The following is a 25,370-nucleotide window of genomic DNA, read 5'->3' on the forward strand; positions in this document are numbered from 1 at the left end:
TCACTCACGGCCAAAAAGCACATGGCTGCAAGACCTATATACAAGTTTCTGAGTGTTTCCCATGTCCTACTCTACTATTGTTATATTGAGTAATTGTTTCATCTTGATCTTGTTCTTCACTGAGAAAATAAAATTTTGTAAGTTGAATCAATCATTTGAAGAATGAGAATGCATGCTTACTAATATCATAAGTCTTTTGGAAAAAGAAATATCTTTAGTATAGAGGAGTTAAGCGCTCACTTCTAAGTGCAGTTACTTAGAGAGGGTTATTAAAACAACCTTAACAAATATCAGGCTGGAGTGACTAGATTTAAATTAATACCCATTCTAGGTTATAATGTTAATGACTAATAGGATAATCAATTCAAATGAGGGAATACCAGTACATCTATTTACCTGCAGTGTTATTCCAGTATTGATCGGTTGGCGATTGGGACGCGACACCAGGCGGTGGCTGCGGAGCTTGTCCATTGTAGCGGAAAAATGGATTTTTCAGATCCAGGGAATTATTTGACTTGTTACCAGTGCCATCAACTTCCAATTCTATATCAACATCATAGCTTTGTCTAAAAAGCACAAAATTGTAATGATGTCATACAGTAAAGATAGGTGATTAGACCAAGAACAAAAATAAATTGTGAGTCAATTTAGGGCCTATATTGTCACGGACTGATATACACATACAGAGTTAAAGTGCAAATTCTCAAATTCAGAGGCAATTAAAGGTCCTTAAAAATGTTTCGTCAATTTAGAGTTTTCAATGAATCAAGACGCAGTATGAACCCTGGAGTATATACTTTACCTTGAGTTCGACCGAAGCACCACTCGCCCAGACACCGTTTGACCTTGCTGAACGAACAAGGGACGTTGAATCAAGCACCGTACCTGATACCAATGAGTTAATGGCTCAGTTGGGGATGTTGACAACCATACATCTTGTCTGAAATATTCACATTGATATTGTAACCTGGTAGCATAATGGATGATCAGTATAATTTTTCTTAGTGATTATTACAGTTTTGATAGATAATTGGTTAACTTATATTTCGAAGGCATAAGAAATTGAAGCACGTCTTAGCTTGCCACAAGTGGAATCCTTGATTGCCATAGTAGCAACAAGGTTCAGCATACATAAATAGACGAATATATTAACAGGAGAACCCAATGTCAATCATACAGTTTCACGTGTTCAAATTATGACAAATACTTACGAACTACCGAAAAATGCAACGTCAAACCAGAATGAGAGTCCATGTATGGCACCTGATTGATGTATCACATATTTTACTGGTATGTCTATAGTATACAGATCTGTTTCATCCGCAGTTAGGAAATCTACGGTATATTTGTGTGGTTTAGCCAGACATATCCGTACATCAAATGTGTCCTAAAAAAATCATTACATATGATCTCATCTTACCGTTTCAGCTTAAATAATGCTTTATGAGAAGAGCTAAGTATATTACTTTGGTGCACTAAGTAGATTCACGATTTTATCACTCTGCTAAAATGTATGCGCAGAAACAAATCATCTTGATAATCACTACAATCATTGATAAATCTCATGATCTACAACTATGCTATGATTGTAATTACAAAATATGTAATATAGGTACAAATATAAATTGAAATATTTAATCCATTTCATTATTTGACTTCATCTGGCCGTGAGAACAATACACTGGGCAATCCCAATTCGATGAGAGATGTGTCACATGACATTGTTTACAATGATTGAATAAAAAGACTAACAATGATTGAATATGACTATTAAAAGACTATAAGTTAAAACCTCAAAAACCATTCTCCAGATATTTCATCCGCTTATTTGCATTGTATACTAATCAGTTTATTATGTTTTTACACTCACACCACATCTAGTTTTTCTTTCGATGTGTTTTAAAATATTATTCCTTTATCCAAATTCACTTTTTATATTATATTTCTTTTTTTATTTCATATCATGTATGACTTCCTCTGATTCTCTTAACTAACAAAGAATCACTTTTTTCAGTTAAAAAATTAACCAAATTCGGGATGACAAGATCTAGACAAATAAAAAGTGAACACAATAGGCTATCATACATTCTCATCTAACAAGCTTACCACAACTGGTTGTTTGAAATATTCTATGACAGCAGCATTGCGTAAACTTGACAAATCCACTCCGTAAAATGAATGTTGATACCTAAAATATGTGCATGCAACAAATTGTAAAAACAATGAATATTTTCAGGGTTCACACTGTTGTTGTTCAAGTGAATCGAAGTGTATCTCAGTACAGTGTTGATGTTCTTAGAATAACTCCATAAAAAAATCCAGTTTTGGCTTACCAGAAATTGGCCTTAGAAAACTGTTCCATATACAATGCTTCATCTGTGAATGGCGCTATATGGAGATCACCTTTTGATGGGAACATTTTACCTATGAAATAAATGTAGCGCAACAGGTTATTTTTGTTTTAATTAAAGTTAAACAAATAATTTCCGAGGAAATGCTGTCAGACATGTACCTCCTGGTTTCAACCACTTTTTAGCGTGTAAGTAAGATTCCAACATTCGTTCATTAAACAACATGTATCCCATTGGCTCTGATATGATTACATCAACTTTTTCTGGCAGTTCTACTTCTTCAACTTTTCCTGGCACAACCAATATCTTGTGACCTAATTGGTTTTCTTTTACAAGCATCTGAAAGAATACAAATTCCTCACTTTTATCTATTCTTTACCAAACACAACATTAGTAGTAGCTGAAACATTGTACAATGACCATGAATCAGAAACACTTTTTGGCTTGTTCCATAAAGCCGGGCTCAGATCGACCTTACAACGCGACTCAACTGTCGGCGACTATCGTTGATTGTACTCAGATCGAATTCAGCGATAATCGCCGACCAGTTGCTATCGGTCGTAACGACTGGACGTGAGCACGCTCACAACGGCACCGATACCCCGAGTCGTAGGCTCCCTACGAGTAGATCATGTGACCCGTTCAAAGCCACTGCACAAATTTCCCTAATAAAAAGTAACGATATGTATGCCAATTTATTGCATAAACTCTCCATCTATTTAGCGGCATTATTGTGGGAGAAAAATTAAATTTTATGAGTGATTGAAATTAAATATTGATAATTTTAGGTTATTCATCAAAGGTTTTTTATCAACATGCAAAAATGTTGTGTAAAGGCAGCAGCAGGCTGTATAATGAGGCTGTTTCTCTTCCAACAATAACAATGAGCTTTCCTTCATATTTGGCGGGCCATGGGGTCGCCATGTTAATTTCTGATCCGCCACTCTGGCTGAAATTAGTTGTGGAGTCGGCAACTCATCGCAGAACACGCACATCGACGACGATGAGTCGGCGACTGGTTCCGTCTAATTATGTTTATCGTAATCTTACAATCTCTAACAGGGATCATAACTGCCCAAAAAATATCGGAAATAAAATTACGAATTTTTGCGGTTTGAATTAGCATCATCAACTGACAGAGTCAGCCGCCAGAAGCGAGCGCCGAAGGCGCGACACTGGATAAGGGGGGTCCGATGGATTTTTTCCCAAACGTTTGTAAATTTAGAGTGCTCTAGACGCACTCTGGGCCTTAGAGCTACACAAAATCAACGATAAAATCACTTAAATCAGACAGCCATTTTCATTGTTAACCACAGTTTACAGAGCTGCCAGTTGGTTGCGCCATCTATGACACATGTTTTATCTGTTGGTTTCGAGTCTTAAATACACGTTTTTCTCATTTCACTGCAGTCTCAGATATAGACCGTATACCGATTCTATGTTGTACTATTTATAGCTGCAGTAGGCTATTGTGCAATATACCAGAGATCGAAAAAAAAATACTCCAAGACGCTTTTACGGTTGGATTGAGTTTTCGATGTCCATGACAAGACCGACCCACAACCTACCCCCTCCCCCAATTATCTCAACGGATTTACACAGATCTCAGAACCTGACCAGACAAATAAAAAAAATCGGATTTCCGATAATAATCGGAAGATTATGATCCCTGATATTATAAGTAAATAAATCATTCATTCATTCTCTACGCACCTCACAATGAGTAGCCATAGAACTGGCTTCGATGGCATATACTTTTTTAGCCCCTGCTTGAACGGCAAAGAATGAGAGAATTCCGGAACCTGCTCCGACATCCAATACAACCTGGAACATTTAAGATATACGTAAATTAACATAAATAAATAAATGTCCATGGTGGCTGATGGACAGATTAATGTTCAGTATGCATTGCAGGAACACTGTCACATTGCATACAGTCAAGTTGAGTAGCAAGCTAACTAGAATCTTGTATTGTGATTCTGAAGGCAATGCTCAACGATCAGTCACACTGAAAGATGATCATCTCGAATTAAATTGTAGCATCGGAAACAAAAGAGTCAACACAACGCACAATTATTAGAAAGATACCCATACGGAGACAGGATCGCTGCAACTCCAATATGCAGTTTATCCTAAACTTCACAAGTTTGCTACCTCTACCGTGGTTCTCTTTGAAATGTTGTTTTTTTGTGTAAAATTTATCCGTGTATTCACACTTTGTAATAAGTATATGTATCACATATATTTTTTTTCCAAGATAACTACTAGTACATATAAAAAAATTTCAGAAAGCCAGATATTTTCAAATGAATATAGGCCTAATCGTGAACGAGAGGTCCATGGACTTGGTTGAGATAATTCAGTGCCAGACTGTTTGGAAGAATGAACTAGAGCCCGACTTAGACAGACAGGGCACCAAGTAGCTTGTTAACACGTTCGCAGCCACTGACGAGACAAATCGTCATGTCTGAATTTTTTTCATAAAAATCTTCGGAAAGCAATGAATTCTAGCTTCTTTTCTGGCCCATATTTAGAGAGCATATAGTGACTAAAATCATTCTATATCATTTTTACTATGAAACTTTTATTCTTTTCTAGATTTCTATTTGATTTTTCACACTTTTCACTGGCAATGGAGACGAGAAAAAATTGAGAATCTCTTCACCATTGCCAGTGACGAGCTATCTAGTCACTGGTTTTTAATACTTAAATAGATCAGTGTATTGATTTATCGATGTACAAATAGCGCTGGCAGCATATAAAGTGTATAATGTCAAAAATTACAATTTTTGGAACTAAAATTTGTATTTCCGAGTAGTACTTACCCTTTCCTATGGTTTTTGCCAATATTTTCTAAATTTGGATTTATCGCCAATGGTTTTTCTATACGACCCGGCCCTGCGGTATTGCATTTAGCCACCGGCGAAATCCGCCATCTTTTTTCGTCATAGCAGACCAAAAAAAAAAAAACTATGCGGGGCAGGTGGGCGGGATTCCCACCATAGGAAAGGGTAAGTACTACTCGGAAATACAAATTTTAGTTCCAAAAATTGTAATATTTCCGTAGAGTACTGTACCCTTTCCTATGGTTTTTGCTAGACTAGCCTAGCACAAGGATGGTGGGAAAGGTAGATAGAAAAACCACCGCTCAAACGCAAGGTAAGAGGGAAAAAGAGAGCACTTACCCAAGCACAGAATGGAGCACTGTAGCACAGGGAAGACCGGTTGGCCACAGTGAGTCCGTCCAGCTCAGGGGCCCCCCCCAGAATTTTGCGAAATTAATACTTGCAGATATGAGCCCAAACTATGTACAAGGATACACCCCCTGTGATCCTGATAATGCTACATAAATATTCTACACTAAAGGGTCCGATCGGAAAGAACGGACACCTTGAGCCATGACAACAGGACCAAGTGAAGCTAATGAGCCTAACTGGCCTGAAACATCCCGTAAATAAAATGACGTGAATGTCGACGGTGAATTCCAAAACGCGGCCCGACAGACTTCCTCCAACGGAGCACCCGAAAAGGCTGCGCAGGAAGTAGCCATAGACCTCACTTGATGAGAAACGACTCCCTCCGAGGAAAGATTCTCCTTCAATAAAATGTCCTTGATCATTGAAGAGACCCATCGGGCTACTGTGTCCCGCGAAATATCACCCTTTAGGTGATCCAGCAGCGGAATAAATAACCGCTCCCGTGAACCCCTCCGTGAAGCCGAGCGATCTAAATAGAAACACAACGCCCGCACAGGACATAAAGTCCTGTCCGGGATGCCCGGTTCCACTCGATGTTTTAGGGCTTCAATTCGCCATTGACGCCCAACCGAGCCTGGTCGTTGGTTCTTTGCCAAAGTTCCAAAGCAGGCCGCAGCGAGACAAATTCATTCGCTGGCCCAAAGACAATGTGACCTTGTCGGACTGAAAGCGCATGAATCTCAGAGCGACGGGCCGAGCAAGCCAAGAACAGCAAAAATACAGTCTTTTTTGACAAATTTGCAAATGACGCTGCCGAAAGAGGTTCAAATGGAGCCTCCATTAACTTCTTCAAAATTACAGACAGATCCCATGGTGGAACTGTCCTTGTTACCCGAGGCCGGGAAATAGAAAACCCAGCAACCAGCTGGGATATCCGATGATCCCCTGCTACATTTGGCCATCCAGAAGCACGCAATGTATGAGAAATCGCGGAGCGGTAACCTTTAATAGTTATGACCTGTAAACCTTTTGCTACAAATAGGTGCAGTAAAAAATCTGCCAATTGAGCTACAGAGGGTGAGCATGGATCAATTTCCCCTGCAGCACACCAATCCGCAAAATGACTCCATTTGGCATCGTAAATGGTACTTGTTGATGGCCGATTAGATCCTGCGATAAAGGAGGCAGCCTGTTCTGAAAAGCCTGAAGCTGACAAGGATCGCTGGACAATGGCCAGGCGAGCAGATTTAACCACTGGCTGTTTGGATGATGCCGAAAGAGCCCCTGAGACAGAAGCGATGGGAAATTCGGAAGAATCCTGGGGTTGTCGCACAGTAGGTTGAGAAGTGGTAGGAACCATTTCTGAGCCGGCCAACATGGTGCTACCAGAACTATGTTGCAATTGACTGATCTCTCTATTTGATACGCATACGCATACGCATGCATCCCCGACCAGTCCAGAGAGAAGGCATCGACCCCCCACGCTTCCGCGTCTGGAAACGGGGACACAAACAGAGGACACCTCCGATTGAACCGGGTGGCAAACAGATCCAGCAGCGGATTGCCAAAAATGCCCCGAACCCGATCGGCTACTTCTTGGTGGAGAACCCATTCTGTCGCAATAGCCTGACCTCGACGAGACAGAGCATCGGCCATCACGTTCCTTTTCCCTGCTGAATGTGCCACAGTCAGGGACACGCCCTTTGTCTGGCACCAAAGAAGAATTTTGGCCGACAGACCTGTGAGGGTTTCTGAGTGAGTGCCCCCTTGGTTCTGAAGGTAAGCCCTCACTGTTGAATTGTCTGTGGCTAACCAAACGCGGTGGCCCTCCACTCTCCTGTGAAAGAACTTCAGGGCCCTCCACACGGCCAGCATTTCTAGGAAATTTATGTGGTTGGTGGCCTCGTAGCGAGACCATTTCCCAGCTTTGACTCGGTTCTCCAGATGTGCCCCCCAACCTTGGTGACTGGCATTCGTGAATACACGAACTGGAGCCTCTAACGGGGCTAGTGACACCCCGAGCCGAAGATTCGTAGTGGCCGCCCACCACTGAAGATCCGGACTTAGATCAGTTGGAGGTACGGGAATCAAGGCCTCCCAGTTGCCCTTCGACTGAGACCAGAAGACCTTCCAATATTGTTGCAAGCGCCTGCTTCTGAGGCGGCCTAAGGGCACCACCAGACCCATGGAGCTGATGGAGCCTAGAAGCCGTGACCAGTAACGAGCTGTTCTCGGGGTTGTGGACACTCCCGCTACAGCTTCTTGAAGTTTGGCCACTCGAACCATAGACGGAAAGACTTTGCCGATTCGGAGATCGAAGTCCATGCCGAGATAAGTGAACTGTTGGGCCGGCGTCAACTGAGATTTTTCCCTGTTTACGCGGAACCCTAGCTGATGGACTAAGTCCAAGACTGAGGTCATTGCCTCCCGACATTCCTGAGCCGAATTCGCGACTATTAACCAGTCGTCGAGGTAAACGAACAGTCGAACACCCCTTGACTGAAGTACCTTCTGAACTGACTTGACCAACTTGGTGAAAACCCACGGGGCCGTACTGAGGCCAAATGGAAGAGACCTGAATTGGAACTGGCGGCCTTTCCACTTTATCCTGAGAAATCGCCGAGATTTTGGGTGAATTGGAACCTGAAAGTAAGCATCTTTCAGGTCCAATGAAGCCGCCCATTGACCCGGACGGAGCCCTTGAATCACGTCCTTGGGCTTGGTCATCCGGAACCTTGGAATGTCTAGGTGCCGATTGAGGGATGACAGATCTATCACTGTCCGTTGACCCCCTGTGGCCTTTGGTACCATGAATATTCGAGAAAACCAGCCGGGAGAAGTTTCGTTGAAAACTGGTTCTATCGCTCCCTTCTCTGCCAGTTCCTTGAGAGCCGGAGAGATTAAGGCCTCCTGACCTGGTTTTGGCCGCATGTCGGGAGGTGACCTCATCAGGCGCGGTCGCCTTAGGAAACGGAGACGGTAGCCCCGAGAGACGACCCGGGAGGGCCAACCGTCTCCAAAGAGGTCGGACCAGTGGGTTGCTGCCTGCTGCAGACAACCTCCCACTGGTCCCAAGAATTCATTTCGAGTTTTTCCGAAAGGAAGAGCCCCTTTTTGGAGCCTTCCCCTTGCCTCGATACGAACCGGAACTGTTACGACCGGACGAGGCTTGACACGATTGTTGAAGTTGCGCGCTAGTTCTCCAACCGGCATCCGAAGCCGCCTGAGAAAGCGCTGAAGTTTGAGATGGTCCTGTTTGCGTCCGTGCCGAACCTTGCGCCGCCGGCGTCGGACCAGAACGCTTTTTCCACGGAGTTCGGGGGTTGGACTTGGCCTGAACCTCCCGAATCTTCCTCAGCTCTGCGGAAACCGGAGCGCACCAACCGGAGAAGAGACGTGAAGACGTCCCCAATGGGGCTCTCAGCAAAGCATTGGACACCATATCCGGTAGACGAGTTTTGGCACTGGAGTCCATCACTGACTGACGGGAGGCTAACACCAGATTAGCCTGACCCCGAACCGACAACGGAATTACATGCGAAACAGACCGAGCCAAAGATGGGATAATCCGGTCCATTCCCTCCAGTTTTAGGGCAACTGACTCTGGGTCGGAGCCCGCATGAACGGCGGCGTGAGTCTCGCGAAGCTCACCCGTCAACACCTTAAGTGCCATATCTTGAAACGAACCAACCCTGGTAAGATTGTCCAGGATTGACGTCATGGCCACCAAACCGGACTTAGGCAAACGAATACCCGACTGTGCTGTAACAGTATCCGGGCTGATCAAAGTATGATCAGCATCCAGGCAGTTATGACTGTGATCCACAGCACCTGGAGTTGCGTAATACGCCGAGCGAAATGCGCCTATAGGTGGATCGGTTGAACTAAAATATTTCCCAGATTTCATACCCCGTTCTGGAGGGGGAAATGAAAAAGTTCCAGGCCGACATTCACCCCATAATTGCGTATCCAATCGAGCCCATTCTCTCGAAACCGCTGACGATTCCCGTAAAACGTTAAGATCGGAGTCCGGAGGGCGATAAGCTTCCATTGACTCACCGACCAGAGGAGCTGCTGTGGGCTTAGCGCGAGTTGCCCCGTGCTTGACAAAGAACTCACTTATCATCGCTCTAAATGGCATGTCCCCCGCTGGTTCGGATAAAACTGAACGGGACGGAGATACATTGCGAGCCAGGGAAGCCCCCATCGTCTGGGGCAACCCACAATTGCTTGCGACAGGAACGACCCCAGAAGGAATTGCCGCCTCTGGGACCGGATCCTCATTGAAATCAGACCCTACCGCAGCATCCAGGAATTCAGAGTCAGAATTCCGAAAAACTGAGTGGGCTGGCGAACTTCTAACCGGACAATCAGGAATAGGCTTACCTGTTGTAGACTTGTTGCGACGAAGATAACAAGTTTAAAATTTTCTCCTCAAATACATGGAAATCCTTCTGAGTCAGGTATTTTCCAGTATCCCGACGATCATGCCGACTTCGGTGACGGTCCCTCGAACGGGATCGCGACCTACTATCGCTTTCATCGCTAACCGACGTTGACGAACGATGAGAAGACCGACGGCGAAACTTCCGACAATAACGATCGTAGTCCCTCTCGCGATCAAACCTTGATCTGCGAGAAGGAGATTTTGCTCGTTTATTACGCTCACGGCGTCTAAATCTAGTGGGAGAGCGAGCTCTATCCCCGGAGCGACGATCAGAATCAGACGATGAACGTACCGGATGTTTTGAACCGGCGATGTTTTTACGGCGAAAAAATCCAACGCGTTCTACTGCGAGAACGCCAAGAAAAAAGATGGCGGATTTCGCCGGTGGCTAAATGCAATACCGCAGGGCCGGGTCGTATAGAAAAACCATTGGCGATAAATCCAAATTTAGAAAATATTGGCAAAAACCATAGGAAAGGGTACAGTACTCGACGGAAATATTAGCATTGGCAATGGCCACCGGACCTTAACTGCTAGGTGGCAGCGAACGTGTTAAGTTCTCAAAGTATAATTGCCTGCCTTATACATGTACATGAACTCTAAACGACATGAGTAGTACGTACTATGTAGGCTAACTATTTTATTTGACACAAGAGCTTTCACTACTTATGTATATTAGCTTCATCAGGTAACTCATACACCTGATTAAGCTACTACATATTAGTAGCGAAAGCTTGTGTGTCAAATAAAATAGTTAACCTACGTTAAGTACGTACTACTCATCTCGTTGTATGTATTCTAGTTAATTTTGGATTCTGATAAATGTCATGAATTCATCGCATTTAGAGTTCATATACAAGCCAGACAATTATATTTTGAGAACTTAAGACGTTCGCTGCCACCTACATAGTACTACTCGTCTCGTATTTATTCTACTAATATGGCATCTACACGAATTTGAAATCACACTCGCCAGCCTGAAACTATGTATTCTGGAAAGTTGTTTAAATGAAGGAGACTGACGAGACCAAAATGGTTACCAGTTCTGCATGATAATTGAGCAAACAATAATCTGTATGAATGATGAAAATTGCATGTTATACCAAAGGCTATAAAAGACTACAGACCTTATCACGGAAATCATTTATATTTGCTATCATGGCTTTCTGATACGTTGATGTTCGGATATAGTCTTGCATCATGTTTTGCTGCTGTGATAGATATCCATAAAACTGAAATTAAATAAGGTGCCCATGGGCAGTTAGATTCATTGCAGAAGTTAGCGAATTGAAGGAGTTAATCATATCCACCATACTAGACCAAACATTGGTTTTAGTAAGGTGCATTATCAGCTTATACTTAACATAAAAGGAAATGCATGTTATAATAGTATAAGGTAATTAGATTTTAAATGACAAACAGTTGTTTATACAAGGAAGAGAAGGTAAATACGTAGAAAAAAAGTAAGTAGGCCTAATAGATACATGGGCCCTATAATCATTATAATTTATAAGCCTCCTAATAAATTATGAGGTTTCGTTAAATCAAAAGCATCTCAGATGTCATATTTATATTTCCGTTGCTGAAGCTGAAATCAAATCTAGCTGTATCGGGAGATGAGAAAGTATTCTAAGTTCCATACAAACTCTGTGAGGATTTTCAGGATTCAAAGCCAAGACCTAAGGCTGAAAAATTGATGCCTTGTCTCTCCACTCATTGCTGAGCTTAAAAGTTGACACAGCCGGCCACCTATCTACCCGGCACATTACTTTTTAAAACCATGATCAATGATATTTGACTATAACAGACCCGGCAGTTTTAGATATGAACCCATAAACATTTTACAACTAAAAAGATTCATTCTGCGTGGTAGGGTTAGCAACAAGTTTGACATTATAATGAATTCTCTATCTATTCTCAAACTACACTAGATCAGTTCAACATAAACAATATGTACGTGTAAGCGATATCTATTCGCCGGACAGAAGCGACATTCCATGTTCCCTCGTAGTGACATTTTAACGGCAATTCAGTTTAAACCACGCCGTATGAGAGAGCGCGGATCACGGCCGCCCTGCTATGTACCCGTCTCATCATAAACCTTAACATCAGAGCAGTAGCACAGAAGAGACCCAGAGTTCAACAAGACGAATCCCACGCAGAGGCAGGATCGTAGCGAGTAAGCCCAGCACTCGCAAGGTTCGAATTCAACTATTTACTACACAATATTGGTCGACGTGTATGGTGTTTTTTAATGCGAATTGGAATTGTTTCAAATTCATCTGTATATCGATACAAAAGTTTTTTTCGTCAAGATAATCTCGGGCATATCCATAATTAAGTTCAGTTCAAATATTTTCGAACAAATCTTTTTTTATTAAGATAATATCCATTATCTAAAGATTAACAGCTTCGTTGATTTTGGTGAGCTTCACGTGTTACTAAAACGAGGGCGCTATCATCACAGCTCCGCAGTAAATACTGTAAACTATGCCGTGCATCGACATGCAATTTTCAGCACAGTACAAGAACAAGGGCCCCAAGGGGCACTATGGCCAGCCTGTCAGCTTTTCAAAAAATGGCAAATGATGATGCATTCTGTGGGTTAAATTTGTCAAAATACACTCCCAGCTCAGAGTCAATACCTAATAATTTACACAATACAATCGTAGAATACAAAAGTAGCACAGACAGCGACTGGATCTGGCAGAAACAAATACCTCAGATAAATCTTTTCCCTTGGTCTTATAGATTTTAATGCGGAATAGAATTGAATTTTCTGAAATTTGCTCAATAAAACAAAATTGAATTGGATTTGATGCTTTTATTTGTTCAATAAAGTAAAATTGAATTGTACTTAATAAAAATATTCCTGCCAAAAACCAAATCAACTAAAGCTTTCACAGAAATCGATCTTAAAATACAGTTGCACAGTAAAAGAGCCTTTGCTCTGGAAACCATGTCATTTAAATTCGCTGAATTTGTATAGTAATAGGCTCAGCCTACGGCTGGCCTAAAAATGAAAATCCTCGTCGATTTTATTTCTTCTTTTGTAGTTTTCTTATTGAAGAATTTTATATGTTCTATCAGTAATATATAGTTTAGCTGCGCTGAACCTAAAAAAAATGATTAAATTCCAAATAAATATCAAACTTATTCAATTGCCAGACATTATAATTCCATGACTTTCTTTAGCCAATCTTCATAACTTGATGACGACAAATTTTCTTATTGGTCAGCCAATCGAATCCCTACATCCTCATCCTCAAAGTATACTACAATTCCAAAAAACTTAAAGTTTGTGATAGACTAGGCGAACTTCGCCAGCTTAGGAGAGCAAAGTTGAATTCAGTGCTAAGACAAAATGATCACATCAACGCTCCCATAAAAACATTTGCTGCCACAGTATTGATACTCATTGGTTAGCACTGGGGCTCTTACTTAGTCAGTCATTGCTTGAAATTGACCAATAACCATCGAGAATGAAGCCGAGCTTGTTCGCATTGCCAGCCAGACACGAACTGTGTCATTCCCTTATGCCAGAATGCTAATATCTAACTATAAATTGGAGGAATCAACAACAAGTGTACTCATAGTGGCAATGGTGACGGAACTGTAAGGAGTACATTAGTAGCTGGCACTGAAAGTGTTAACCACTATTACAATAACAACACTCCAGCGGTTATAATATTCCCAGTTTTGTCTTTTATCACTTGGTTTCCTAGGCCTTAATTGAAATCGAATGGCTTGTAGCATGAATCGTGCCAATCCGACTAAATAATCTAGCATAATTCATAACAAGCCTACATGAATATACGATAATGATGTAAATTTAAACAACTTGGGATAGTCCAATATCGGCGACTTTCAACGACATTACATGTGGTGCCTGCACAAATGTAGGCCTAGAATCGTATGGCTGCTGCTGATCTTCCTGCACGCATTTAATAATTGCTAGCTGCGCTCTTCGAAGATCATCAGTACTCAGCTTATTGGTCTTCAATCCTTCAGCATTAGCGTTTTCGGCTACGTTGCGATATTTTTGTCTTTCTTCTGATCTAAAGCAGCAGCAGCAGCAGCAGCAGCAGCAGCAGCAGCAGCAGCAGCAGCAGCAGCAGCAGCAGCAGCAGCAGCAGCAGCAGCAGCAGCAGCAGCAGCAGCAGCAGCAGCAGCAGCAGCAGCAGCAGCAGGAGCAGCAGCAGCAGCAGCAGCAGCAGTAGCAGCAGCAGTAGCAGTAGCAGCAGCAGCAGCAGCCATATGATGCTTTTTAATCATCAGGACCTTTCATTTACTGGATTTCTTTCATTGTTCCCGGCAAATGATCCGTATTAAGTGGGGTCGGCACAAAACCCCTCTATTGGATACTGTTTCCTTGCAGCTGATCTTTCTCAATTACCTGGAAGTATTGAACAGCTGATGCATCCTCTGTCCGCTGAGTAAAAACTGACCTTTCCTTTTTCAGTATCATCTGTTTTAGACGATGATTAAATATTCTATATTCTGAAAAAAATTCATATCAGAAGCATGAAAATAAATGCCGATAAATTATACTGTTGCATTGGTTTCAAATGAAGAGATTAATTCATTTTTCATGAATCATGTATACGCATTCAAATTATAATTCTGAAATTCTCTTTCTGTAAGAACCCAGAAAACGTATTGATCAAGGAACGTGTGGTGTGGTCAACGTATTTGATTGAATTGCCTGAAGTTCCAGCTACCGGAATATCAGAAAAATTTGTCAAATTCCCAGTTTTCGCTGACTTTTTAGATTCTCAGTTTACCAGGTTTTCTAGCTCAGTGGACCCCAGTGACACTTACACATACCACATCTCTAGACAATCTACTAAAGGATTTAGAAAAATATCTAAATAAATATTTTTAGTGATTTACGCCGATGATAGATATTGTGCTGTTTAAGGAGCACTAAGTAGCATTAGTAACTCAGTCTTAAGGACTTGCTTGTGAACCATGTCTGTTCATGTCTATATTTACGATCTTGCTGCATTCATTTATTATTAGACATTTTGCTTTATGTTTGACAATCTATTGACATATAATTGTAATGGGTATTCGCAAAAATGTCATTTAAGTTAAATTGAATAATGAAGTCATACCAGATATGACCATTTTAATGATAGGGCTAATGAAATTATCATCACTGATAATCCAGTTACAACTTACCTTTCTCTGATGAAAATTTGAACAGGACTGAATTTGTTTCAGAATTGACAATGTAGCCTTGCTTTCCTAACCGACAACATTCCGTCTCATTAGTCAATGTGAAGTTTAAGACCATTTGGGTACCTAAAATAGAAATGACAAGGGAGAGGTTAAGCAAAGTTGGAACGTGATTGCGTAAAGATGCCAATAGCCTTTAGCCGCGATCACACGTGCATTTTTGGCCTGTGCCAAACTTGGTCGGTGCCAAATTTGGCCCGGAACAACTGTTCACACGGGTGCCAAATGGGCCTAAGCCTGTTTGGCCCGACCAAAAACATCGGACCAGACCCGAGCCTAATTTTAGCACCAGACAGATGATTGCGTTTGAATTGCAACTAGCACCGGAAATGATCCACATCGCTTTGTTGAGTATTGAGTGAATGGTTTACATGTGAACGCGCTCTTTAATTAGGCACGGGGAAAATTTGGCCCGAGTCTGATCGGTGCCAATTTTGCCCAGGCCAAATCGTCTCCATGTGATCACATCTTTTATTTCCATCAAACTGTATCCTGATACAATGACCCAACTTGTTGTTTCAACCAACCTACTCTCAGCTTCGAGGTGACAAGATTCAGAACCAGCATACACATATTATAATGACTTTACTAAGGCTATGTCACAGAAAGTATACGTAACTAGTAACTTGCATTAATTCACACTTAAAGTTAAGTGTGATTCAATTGCGGTGAATTTCATTAAAATTAGGTCCGGATCCATAAAATATATAAATCAAAAAATAAATCCCTCATTGGGGTAAAGTGCAGATCTGCACTAATTCTTGAGATTGACGTAATCTATTTTGAATTACAAATCACTGTTTCAGACTCAGAATGTCGCTAGGAAACCAACACAAGTTATTTATTTTATGAAAAATGGGTTTTTGATTTCCCAACTCTGTGTGTGAGTATAGGGTTGAAATGTGCTTAGTACACCACAGTACATAAGAGAGAATGTATGTAAAATTATCCAGAAATGGCGTTTCCAAGCCCAGCTTGATTTCAAATTTTTCTTTGGGCGGATCCAGGGGGTTCTGGAATACTGTCGAGCTTTGTCTGTGCCACTGGATCCACGGATTTGATACATAAGTGCCCTCATTTGTCGTAGTAAGTGCCCCTAAAAACCACAACTGATGTGAAGAGCCCTTGTTTGCCATAAAAAGTGTCCTCTCCAATAATAGTGGTGCCCTTATATAATTTGGAACCCCCTCTTGATAGACAGGGTCTTCGATCCGCCCCTGCCCCTGAATCGCTTTGTCACAGTCACGGATGCTCGATTGAGCACCTAAGCAATTCAAAGTGCTCAATTGATTGGTAAGGCACCCATACCTAAAACTTTTAGAATCTAACCCCTGAATTTTCATCACAAGATCGTCACAATTTTCAACTGGATGCCATCTCAGATTTGGTTATTCAAATGCAGACTTGTCACAAATACTGAACTGAGAGGGAATCAGTGCAATTACGTTAATCACATCTCAGTCAACTGTCACTTGGGTTTCACTAATGTCTATTTCAACTTGACTCGAGAGGACGTCAGGTGGCCTAGCTCAGTCAGTTTTGGTAGGATATACCTGATAGGTTTTTATAGGACTAGAATTGACTGACAGTTGAACTACAACATTTATTTTTAATCCATTCTTTACTGTATTGAAGGATTGCAAAAAAGGTTTCATTGAAAGGGGTTTGATAAAGAAAAGTATTCAAATCATGGAGATACTTTTCTCTCGCTTTCACCAGCCCCCTGGCCTCACGACGCATGATTTCATTACTGGCGCTTTTGCACATGACACGTCATATATCGATTTGCGAGGTACTTTCTTGTTCAGTACTTTCTTGGTCCATTTAACGGATATTCCAACAGAAGCCTAATGCTGTTGGTTACGTGCGCTGTGATTGGAACGACCGGATTCTGGTCGGCTAGTAACGACTCGTGAGGTCAATGGGTTCGGGGAATGACTTCAGCTTAGTGGGTTCGAATCCCTTGACGGGTGATGATGTCAATACAGTATAAAATGGATTAAAAATGTTTTAATTCAACTGCCAGCCATACTAATTCTCCCCCGGCATAGATTTCAAACCTGATGGCATTGAGATTGCCATGGTATGAACACTGCCACACTACACCGAGTGTGCAGCTATATGTGCAGCTTAGATAATATCATTATTAGCCAACCAGAAATCCTGTTTCACTTTAGCCCGGGTTTTCCTATCTATAGTTCTTCAGTGAAATATGCCTCAGCGATAATACAACAAGCAATCTGATCCGGTGCGTTGCGCTGCAAGTTTTCCCACGGCAAAGCTGCGCATGTACCTGTGCACCCGGTCTGGTCAAATCAAGAGGATCACAAAACATTGTTTCAATTTTAACGATTTTTGACATATCCCCACTTAAGATTTACCAATCCAATATGGCATCAGTTGCAATCATCGTGATGTACTTGAGCCAAAAAAACGATGACATTTTGATTCTGAGAATTGAAACAGTTATACTTGACACTGACAGCGAGAGGTGCGGATCTTGAATCTCAACTAACGAATTAACCTCGATTCACTTTATTCTCCGCGTATTTCATCTATCTAGGCCACAACCACTGAATGCGTTGTTTAGGACTCGTACAGGAATTAGAAACGAAAGAATCCAAGGCGGAGGTTCGAAAAACCACCAGAAGATTCCAGAATGGGTTAGGCCGGTATTCAGTAATACATAAAAAATATAAAAATCAATTCATTCTTCTTTTCCATCCCTCTTAATAAAACGCTTGGATAGGATTTGTCTTGATTTTGATTGTTCGTCGCGTGAACTTCTGTTGCCGTGGTGGTGACAGTAATTCTTTCTTCAAATGAATATTTTACCGTTGAACGCGCGTAATACAGCTTGACTTCCATTCTGCGACAATTCAACACGAACAGGGACGTCTAATTTCCCATCCAACTGACCAGAATCGTTAAAAGATCCTAATTCCACGTTTTCGAACACGGTTGCCATTGTAAAACGGGGGACTCGCACACACACAGCTCGCACCTGCACCGGGGCTAGGTAGTATCTAATGTCGCCAGCAGATGGCGCGTGTGCGAATTCAAATTACTTTATTGATTACAAAAGTTTTATTGAAATACTTAAACATGTTAAAAGATCGGAACATGTAACGTTAGAAAAACGAAATCAAGGTGGAAAATATTAAATGAAATATTTGCTTAAATGATCCTTAATTACATTAAATTGATTGAATTATGTTGGTTATGAAGACATCGGGCTCTCAATCTCAAGGACGCAGAGCAAATCACGAATCTGAAATTCACGAGTCCTCGTATTCTGCTTGTTGCCGTTCTGAAAATGGACAGTGTCAATTGCGTAGTTATTCCTGGCGATACCCTTCATTCTTTTAAATGCGCAGGAAAGAATGATCAAGTTGTAGTCGGACCAGGATTGAGAAAGGAGTCAGGAAACGTCATTGCGTCAAAACCCGGCATTCTCCGGTTCAAAGAACCCAATATCTATTGGATAGATAGCCACATCAGAAGGGTAAATGTTTTTTTGTGACTATATGTAAATGGATGAGAATGCACCTTAGGTTTAGGTCACTTTTCATTTTAAGGTGCAGATCTGGGCTAGAGCCGCACCTCTCACTCATGAAATGAATGCTGCAATTATAATATAAGGCTTAAAATGAGAAATTCTTAACTTCTCATCAAGTTACAAGTAACATGTAACATTAGGTCGTACTTCATTTTTCGAAAGCCAAAAGGATATTTTCGCGTTGTAACCTCATATAATTTACTTTGCGAAACTGTCAAAGAATGCAAATATCCTAATAATGCAGTAACGGTCTGAAACCCCTGTTCAGAGATGCTAGTTTTCCGGAAATATCCGGAATTCCGGAAATTTAGGATTGCCGATGTAAATTCCGGAAATTTGGTGAGAATTCCTCGCGGCGACCAGTAATGGCACGGACCGTAAAAGCGTTCGTTTGCTTGTACTCGTCGTCGCTTCTGTGTTATTTTATCTTGGTCTCTGTTTCCGAGGACGTTCTGCTACAATGTATATATGTGTGCTTGTTGTGGTATCTGTGCGTGCGTAAGCGGAGCGCCACTGTTGTGACGCCATTTCCAATTAAAAGTCAATTATCTTTGCGCGCCGTTGTACATCGTCCCGCTGACGGCCAACAATGTGAAGATGCACGTGGTAATAATTAAGATGATATTTAATCAATATCATCTTAATTATTACCACGCGCGTGCTATGTCCTGAGGCACGCAGCTTTGTAACTTTCTTTTTGCGGGACGGTCTGCAAAATGAGCACGCACGGAAAGATTGTCAGTCGGGAGTCGGCCGATATAAAGGCAATTGACAGCGGTATAAAAAATAGATTTAACTGGCACTGGCTAAAGTGTAAGGACAGTAACGGGGACTACTTATCGAACTACATTCGTAAGATAGACTTAGCTGGCGTGGCGTACTGCGTCGTTTGTAAAGACCAGGTCAAATACGGTAGTGGCGGGAAAAAAGATATTCTTCGTCACCCGGATAGCGCGCGGCATAAGAAGGCAGCGAGGGATGTGAAGCACAACGAATGCCTGCCGTCGTATTTTCAGATGAAAGATGCCGATCGTGATACTGCATCTCCGGCGATGCAAAAACGCAAAAATTTTTCTGGGGGAGGATCCCCAGACCCCCCCCCCGTTCTAAATTCCGGAATTTTGGTACTTTGGCCCTAGCATCTCTGCCTGTAAGTCAAAGTGAAATATGTGTAACGCTATGTAACACCCTATAACAAGGGTGTAACAGACTGTAACGCTATGTGAAACCCTAGTAACTAAAAGTGAAATATCTGTAACACTGTAACACCTTGTAACAAAGGTAATACCAGGCTGTAACGCCATGTGAACCCCCTGTAACTCAAAGCGAAATATGTGTAACGCTATGTAACACCCTGTAACAAGGGTGTAACAGGCTATAACGCCCTGTAATGCTATGTGAAACCCCTGTATTGTAACTAAAAGTGAAATATGTGTAACGCTATGTAACACCCTGTAACACGGGTGTAACAGGCTGTAACGCCCTGTAACGCTATATGAAACGCCTTGTGAAACCTATCCTGTAAGTCAAAGTGAAATATGTGTAACGCTATGTAACACCCTGTAACAAGGGTGTAATGGGCTGTAACGCCCTGTAACACCATGTGAAACCCCTGTAACTCGAAGCGAAATATGTGTAACGCTATGTAACACCCTGTAACAAGGGTGTAACTGGCTGTAACGCCCTGTAACGCTATATGAAATGCCTTGTGAAACCTATCCTGTAAGTCAAAGTGAAATATGTGTAACGCTATGTAACACCCTGTAACAAGGGTGTAACAGGCTGTAACGCCCTGTAACGTTAACTTATCTGAAACCCCTGGAACTCAAAGCGAAATATGTGTAACGCTATGTAACACCCTGTGACAAGGGTGTAACTGGCTGTAACGCTATGTGAAGTGTCTAACCAAATTTTTTTAAAACTTTTTCGATCTCGTTATTGTGGGATTTATATTTTTATTCGTCTCTCGCGATTCATTGCGTAGTTTTACCGTGAAGTCCCACAATGGTTTATTTCATATCCCCACTTGAAAGTAGGAGGTTTTTGGGCCATTTTTTGTCTCAAAATTGTTGCGATTTTGCACGGGACGACAGATTGGATTAGAAAATCTAAAGTGGAGATTTCAAGGACAGATCTAGGATTCTTAGATGTGGGTGGACCCGACAATTGGTCCAATTCCAAACTACATGCCCATTCCAATTTGGAATGGGCATGTAGTTTGAAAAAGGCAGATTTTGCAATGCGAGGGCTAGAAGTGCCAAACATTAGCAGGGTTTCTTGTGGCCCACCAACAGAAATTTTTGGATTTATATTTGTATGCAAGATCTAATTTAAATTTCTATGCAAAAATTGTTTTTCATGACTTCTTGGAGGGCACATTGGAAGTTTGAAGGGGTGGACCAGTCCACTCTAAATCCGGCCTTGGATTTGTTAAAAATGTTTTTTGATGTAATCAATTTGAGAATGAAAAGTATAATTTTCTTATATCAATTTTAACCACGATATCAGACAATTTGGCTAGCATAAGTAACCCAAGCGACAGTTGACTGGAATATGATTAAGGTTATTGCACTGATTACCCTCACATCATTTCAGTCAGTATTTGTGACAAGTCTGCATTAGAATAACCAAATTGAATATGGAATCCCGTGCAAAAAAATTGGGACAATCTTGAGTTGAGAAGAACTGGTCCATAAGTCTACTTTCTGTAAAGATCTGTGAATCACTAGAGTTGTGGATCTGCACTTTATCCACTTTTGTGATTGTGTTACTGTTTGTGTAATATGTAGTAGAAGGTTTACGCACATTATCATACCAGACACCTAAACTGCAGTTACTCCTAATTGCTTATGCTGTTGAAACTCAAACCTTTTGCAAACCATTAGCCCTAAACCTAATCTTTGCCATTTAACCTCAATGGTACTGTATTTCTAACTTCCTTTCTTTCCGATACTATGAAAACAATCAGAAGTTTTTGAATTATATTTGATTATTTGAATTTTACAGTATGTGCCTGTGCGCGGAGATTGTGTGATAGGAATTGTAACACAGAAAGCTGGAGATATATTCAGAGTTGATATTGGAGGCAGTGAACTCGCATCACTTTCATATTTAACATTTGAAGGAGCGACAAAACGGAATCGCCCTGATGTCAAGGTTGGTTTAGTAATGTGTTTGTCCAAACAACTGGCTGATTGATAATCTTACACAGGGCCGGATCCAAACGGTATTTTCCATCTTTTCAAATATGATCCAATTTTTTTTGCCCTTCCGAAAGTCAGCAAGAAATTCTTTTGATCCACCCGCTGGCACCATATCTCTGGTTGGGGAAATGGCTGTCAGATATGCACCATATAGGAATGAAATTTTCAAATAGTCGTCGAAGCACCCTCGAGTCATTGACTTTGCACTAGTTACTCAATGCATGCATCAGTCTTCTATCTGCAATCTTTCAGCAAAAGATTATTTATTACTTTTTTTCCAATTTTTAATCATCCAGAAATCATGCCTTCGGGGCTTTACCTTGATAACAAACAAACAAATAATCTACATACCGGTATACATTGTAGATACACAGATGGTTTAGGGCTGCAATTTGCCTTAACTGAAATCCTTTCAAGTCGTATTGTCACTTGATTCTGGTAGCTACTGTAGTTTCTATGGTTGACTCTTTATATTGATTCAATATGTACTGCAAATTTTACAGGTTGGTGATCTAGTTTATGCTAAATTACTTGTGGCAACAAAAGATATGGAACCAGAGCTAGTGTGTATGAACAGTCAAGGAAAAAGTGGAGGCTTTGGTGTGATAGGAGATGGAGGATTATTGATTCACTGTTCTCTAAACTTGGTCAGAAAGTATGTACAAGCCAAAAAAATTAATTATATACACACACGCACACGCGTATATATAAAGTAGGAATTTCGGAACTATTTATTGGCCGGACAGAACCCTACATTTGATGAACCTGACTGGTTGTATAGGATATTCCTGGGGATAGTAAACCCCCGAGTCTAGACAATAACTATTAACTGTCATCAGCAGCAAAAAAAAGTTCTAAGGTATCATCAGTACTGTATCGCCAGGAATATCCTGTGAAACCAGTCAGGCTCATAGAAATGAATATAGCGTTCTGTCCGGCCATGGAAAAAGGATACAATTTTCAAAGTGTGAAGAAAAAGTTGAAATTGTTACCAACAAGGTACATCATCATGCAGTAGTAATAATAACAATCATTTCAAGTCTCATTTTGCTTCTAAATAATGATGCACGGAAAAAAAATGGATTGGTCTAACCACAACATCAATATATAGTTGACCTCACCTTACTCGCACATGGCCATCTCAGATTTTATGATGCTTAACTCTGCCCAGCAAGATGATCAGCAAATACAAGTTGGCCATGCCCGAGTAAGGTGAGGTCTTCTGGAGTACATGTACCAATATACCAACCTGTCACTATAACTCATCATGTTTAAGAACAGAGCGCAGAGAATTACCAATTGGATTAATTTCATCTGAATGCAACTCCCATTTACTTAGAACTAGAGTTGAATTCTATTAACCCTTTCAGTGCGTATACACCCCATAGTGGTGTATAAATTGGTGATTGACTTTGCAGGTACACCACACACTGTATAATGGTGTATCGATGTAATTAATAAACATTTTTATCTCTAATGAAAGATGGCAGCACCTGTCAAACACAGTTAGATATAAGTAACTAACAATTCACCACAGCAGACGTGTTATAGCTGATGCCTGTTATTTGATGCACTGGGCTGGAATTTTTCACACATTTTCAAATTATCTCCAGCCCTTTAGGGTATTAGATAGTCAGCACTGAAAGGGTTAAGTCGTCATGCGGATTATGTCTTTGACAGCGATGGTCCCAGCCTATTTGATTTGAACTTTGTCTGGAATGTTCATACAGACGGTAAAGATTCAATACCATTTTGTCTTTACAGGGTACTGTCACCAGAATGTCCTCTATTGAAGTTACTGGGAAAATCGATGCCATACGAAACGGCAATAGGAATGAATGGTCGTGTATGGATTAAAGGACGTTCAACAGTTGAGACAATTGCATTGGCTAATGGTATTTCAGACGCTGAGTTTATCACTAATGATAAATGTAAACAGTTGTCGCAAACTGTGATGGATAAAATCCTTGGATTTACGTGAAATTCCTATAAAAATACTAAGTATGTTCGATAAAATAAAATAATTTTACTGATACAATGAATTACTCATGTTCATAACAGTCGGAAGTTTAATTTGACTCAGGATTCCAAGTACAGTCAACCCCACATAAGTCGTCATCGAATAAGTCGTATCAACACATCTCTCGTATAATTATTTTGATACTTTCTTGAGCGTCCGTATAGGCCTATATCGTATTTTCATGGGTTATTCGGGAATTCGTATAGAACCACGATTTATAGATAACTCGTAAAAATATGACTTACATGTGGCTCGTACATCACGAAAGTGGTAGAAAAATCGTCAGTCCCAAGGGCTACGACTTATGCGGGGTTGACTGTACCATAATTTTGACATCAGAGTTGAATCTGTGGAACTGGATCCAAGATATTCTTGACCAAGAAATTTCATTCGGTTAATGAGAAATCCAGATTAAAAATCCCACAGGCCCCCAGCAAAGTACATCTACAGTAATGAAGTCACCTGAAGTCCCAGTCCATTTGGAATTTAAGATATAAAATACAAGGGTCTATTCTAAATTAGTGGATCCACGCCCCTAAAATTAGGGTTAACTCTGATTTCATAAGTCAGAATGATAGAATCTCTTGGTCCAATTTTGAAAAAATATAGTATATTTTCGTTATCCCATGAAGCCGCAGCGGAAATATTGATCAATCGAACTGATGTGTTTGATAGTACATAGCATTGGAGTAACAATACACACACATCCGTCCATATTTTATACAGCGCCTCACAAACGCATGCAGATTGATTAGGCCACTTAAGTCAAAATACTTCTTGAAGTTGACAAAGGAATGGAAACTAGGGGTCCAAGGACACCATGCCCACTTGGGAAGTGGTTTCAAATGCTCAACAATCTAACAATTTCAATATTCAACGCCCCCTGGTGACCATTTACAAAAACCAACGACCTTGAAACTCACCAAAATCATAGAACATGTCAGCAGCTACGATTTTGTAATTGATTGTGATAACAAAATATGCCTCGTTACCAATTTAATATGGAAATACTAAGTCATTCTACTATTCAACGCCCCCTGGTGACCATATTCAAAACCCAATGACCTCGAAACTCACCACAATCATAGAACATGTCATGAACTACAACTTTGCAATCGATCATGGTAACAAAATATGCCTAGGTACCAATATAATAAGGAAATACTAAGTTATTCTACTATTCAACGCCCCCTGGTGACCGTATAGAAAAACTAATGTCCTTAAAACTCGCAACAATCATAGATGATGTCATGAGCTACAACTTTCCAATTGATTGTGGTTAGAAAATATGCATAGGTACGAATATAATAAAGAAATGCTAAGATATTCCATTATTCAACGCCCCCTGGTGG

General features: G+C 41.0%; 2 protein-coding genes across 3 annotated transcripts in view; one reads left to right on the forward strand and one right to left on the reverse strand.

Moving 5' to 3' along the window:
• The window catches only part of LOC141900865 (histone-arginine methyltransferase CARM1-like), a 37,096-nt gene extending 18,879 nt beyond the window's left edge, over positions 1-18,217 (reverse strand). For both annotated transcript variants that reach the window (XM_074787912.1, XM_074787913.1), the window contains exons 1-11: positions 18,072-18,217; positions 15,180-15,302; positions 14,392-14,495; positions 11,123-11,227; positions 4,065-4,175; positions 2,513-2,690; positions 2,334-2,424; positions 2,107-2,188; positions 1,212-1,387; positions 803-940; positions 397-566 (exon numbers count right to left, since the gene is read on the reverse strand). In XM_074787912.1, coding sequence (XP_074644013.1) covers positions 397-566; positions 803-940; positions 1,212-1,387; positions 2,107-2,188; positions 2,334-2,424; positions 2,513-2,690; positions 4,065-4,175; positions 11,123-11,227; positions 14,392-14,495; positions 15,180-15,302; positions 18,072-18,204 — 1,411 coding nt within the window. In that variant the 5' untranslated portion in view covers positions 18,205-18,217. The remainder of the gene's footprint in view (positions 1-396; positions 567-802; positions 941-1,211; positions 1,388-2,106; positions 2,189-2,333; positions 2,425-2,512; positions 2,691-4,064; positions 4,176-11,122; positions 11,228-14,391; positions 14,496-15,179; positions 15,303-18,071) is intronic.
• A 276-nt stretch (positions 18,218-18,493) lies between these two features.
• Positions 18,494-24,023, forward strand: LOC141899772 (exosome complex component RRP40-like). The gene is made up of 4 exons (XM_074786290.1): positions 18,494-18,741; positions 21,802-21,951; positions 22,502-22,653; positions 23,763-24,023. The coding sequence occupies exons 1-4, from the start codon at positions 18,553-18,555 to the stop codon at positions 23,977-23,979; spliced, it is 708 nt and encodes a 235-aa protein (XP_074642391.1). The 5' UTR covers positions 18,494-18,552; the 3' UTR covers positions 23,980-24,023.
• The last annotated feature ends 1,347 nt before the right edge of the window (positions 24,024-25,370 follow it).

The sequence above is a fragment of the Tubulanus polymorphus genome, chromosome 2 (assembly GCF_964204645.1).
Source record: "Tubulanus polymorphus chromosome 2, tnTubPoly1.2, whole genome shotgun sequence".
In the NCBI taxonomy this organism is placed as follows: Eukaryota; Metazoa; Nemertea; class Palaeonemertea; order Tubulaniformes; family Tubulanidae; genus Tubulanus; species Tubulanus polymorphus.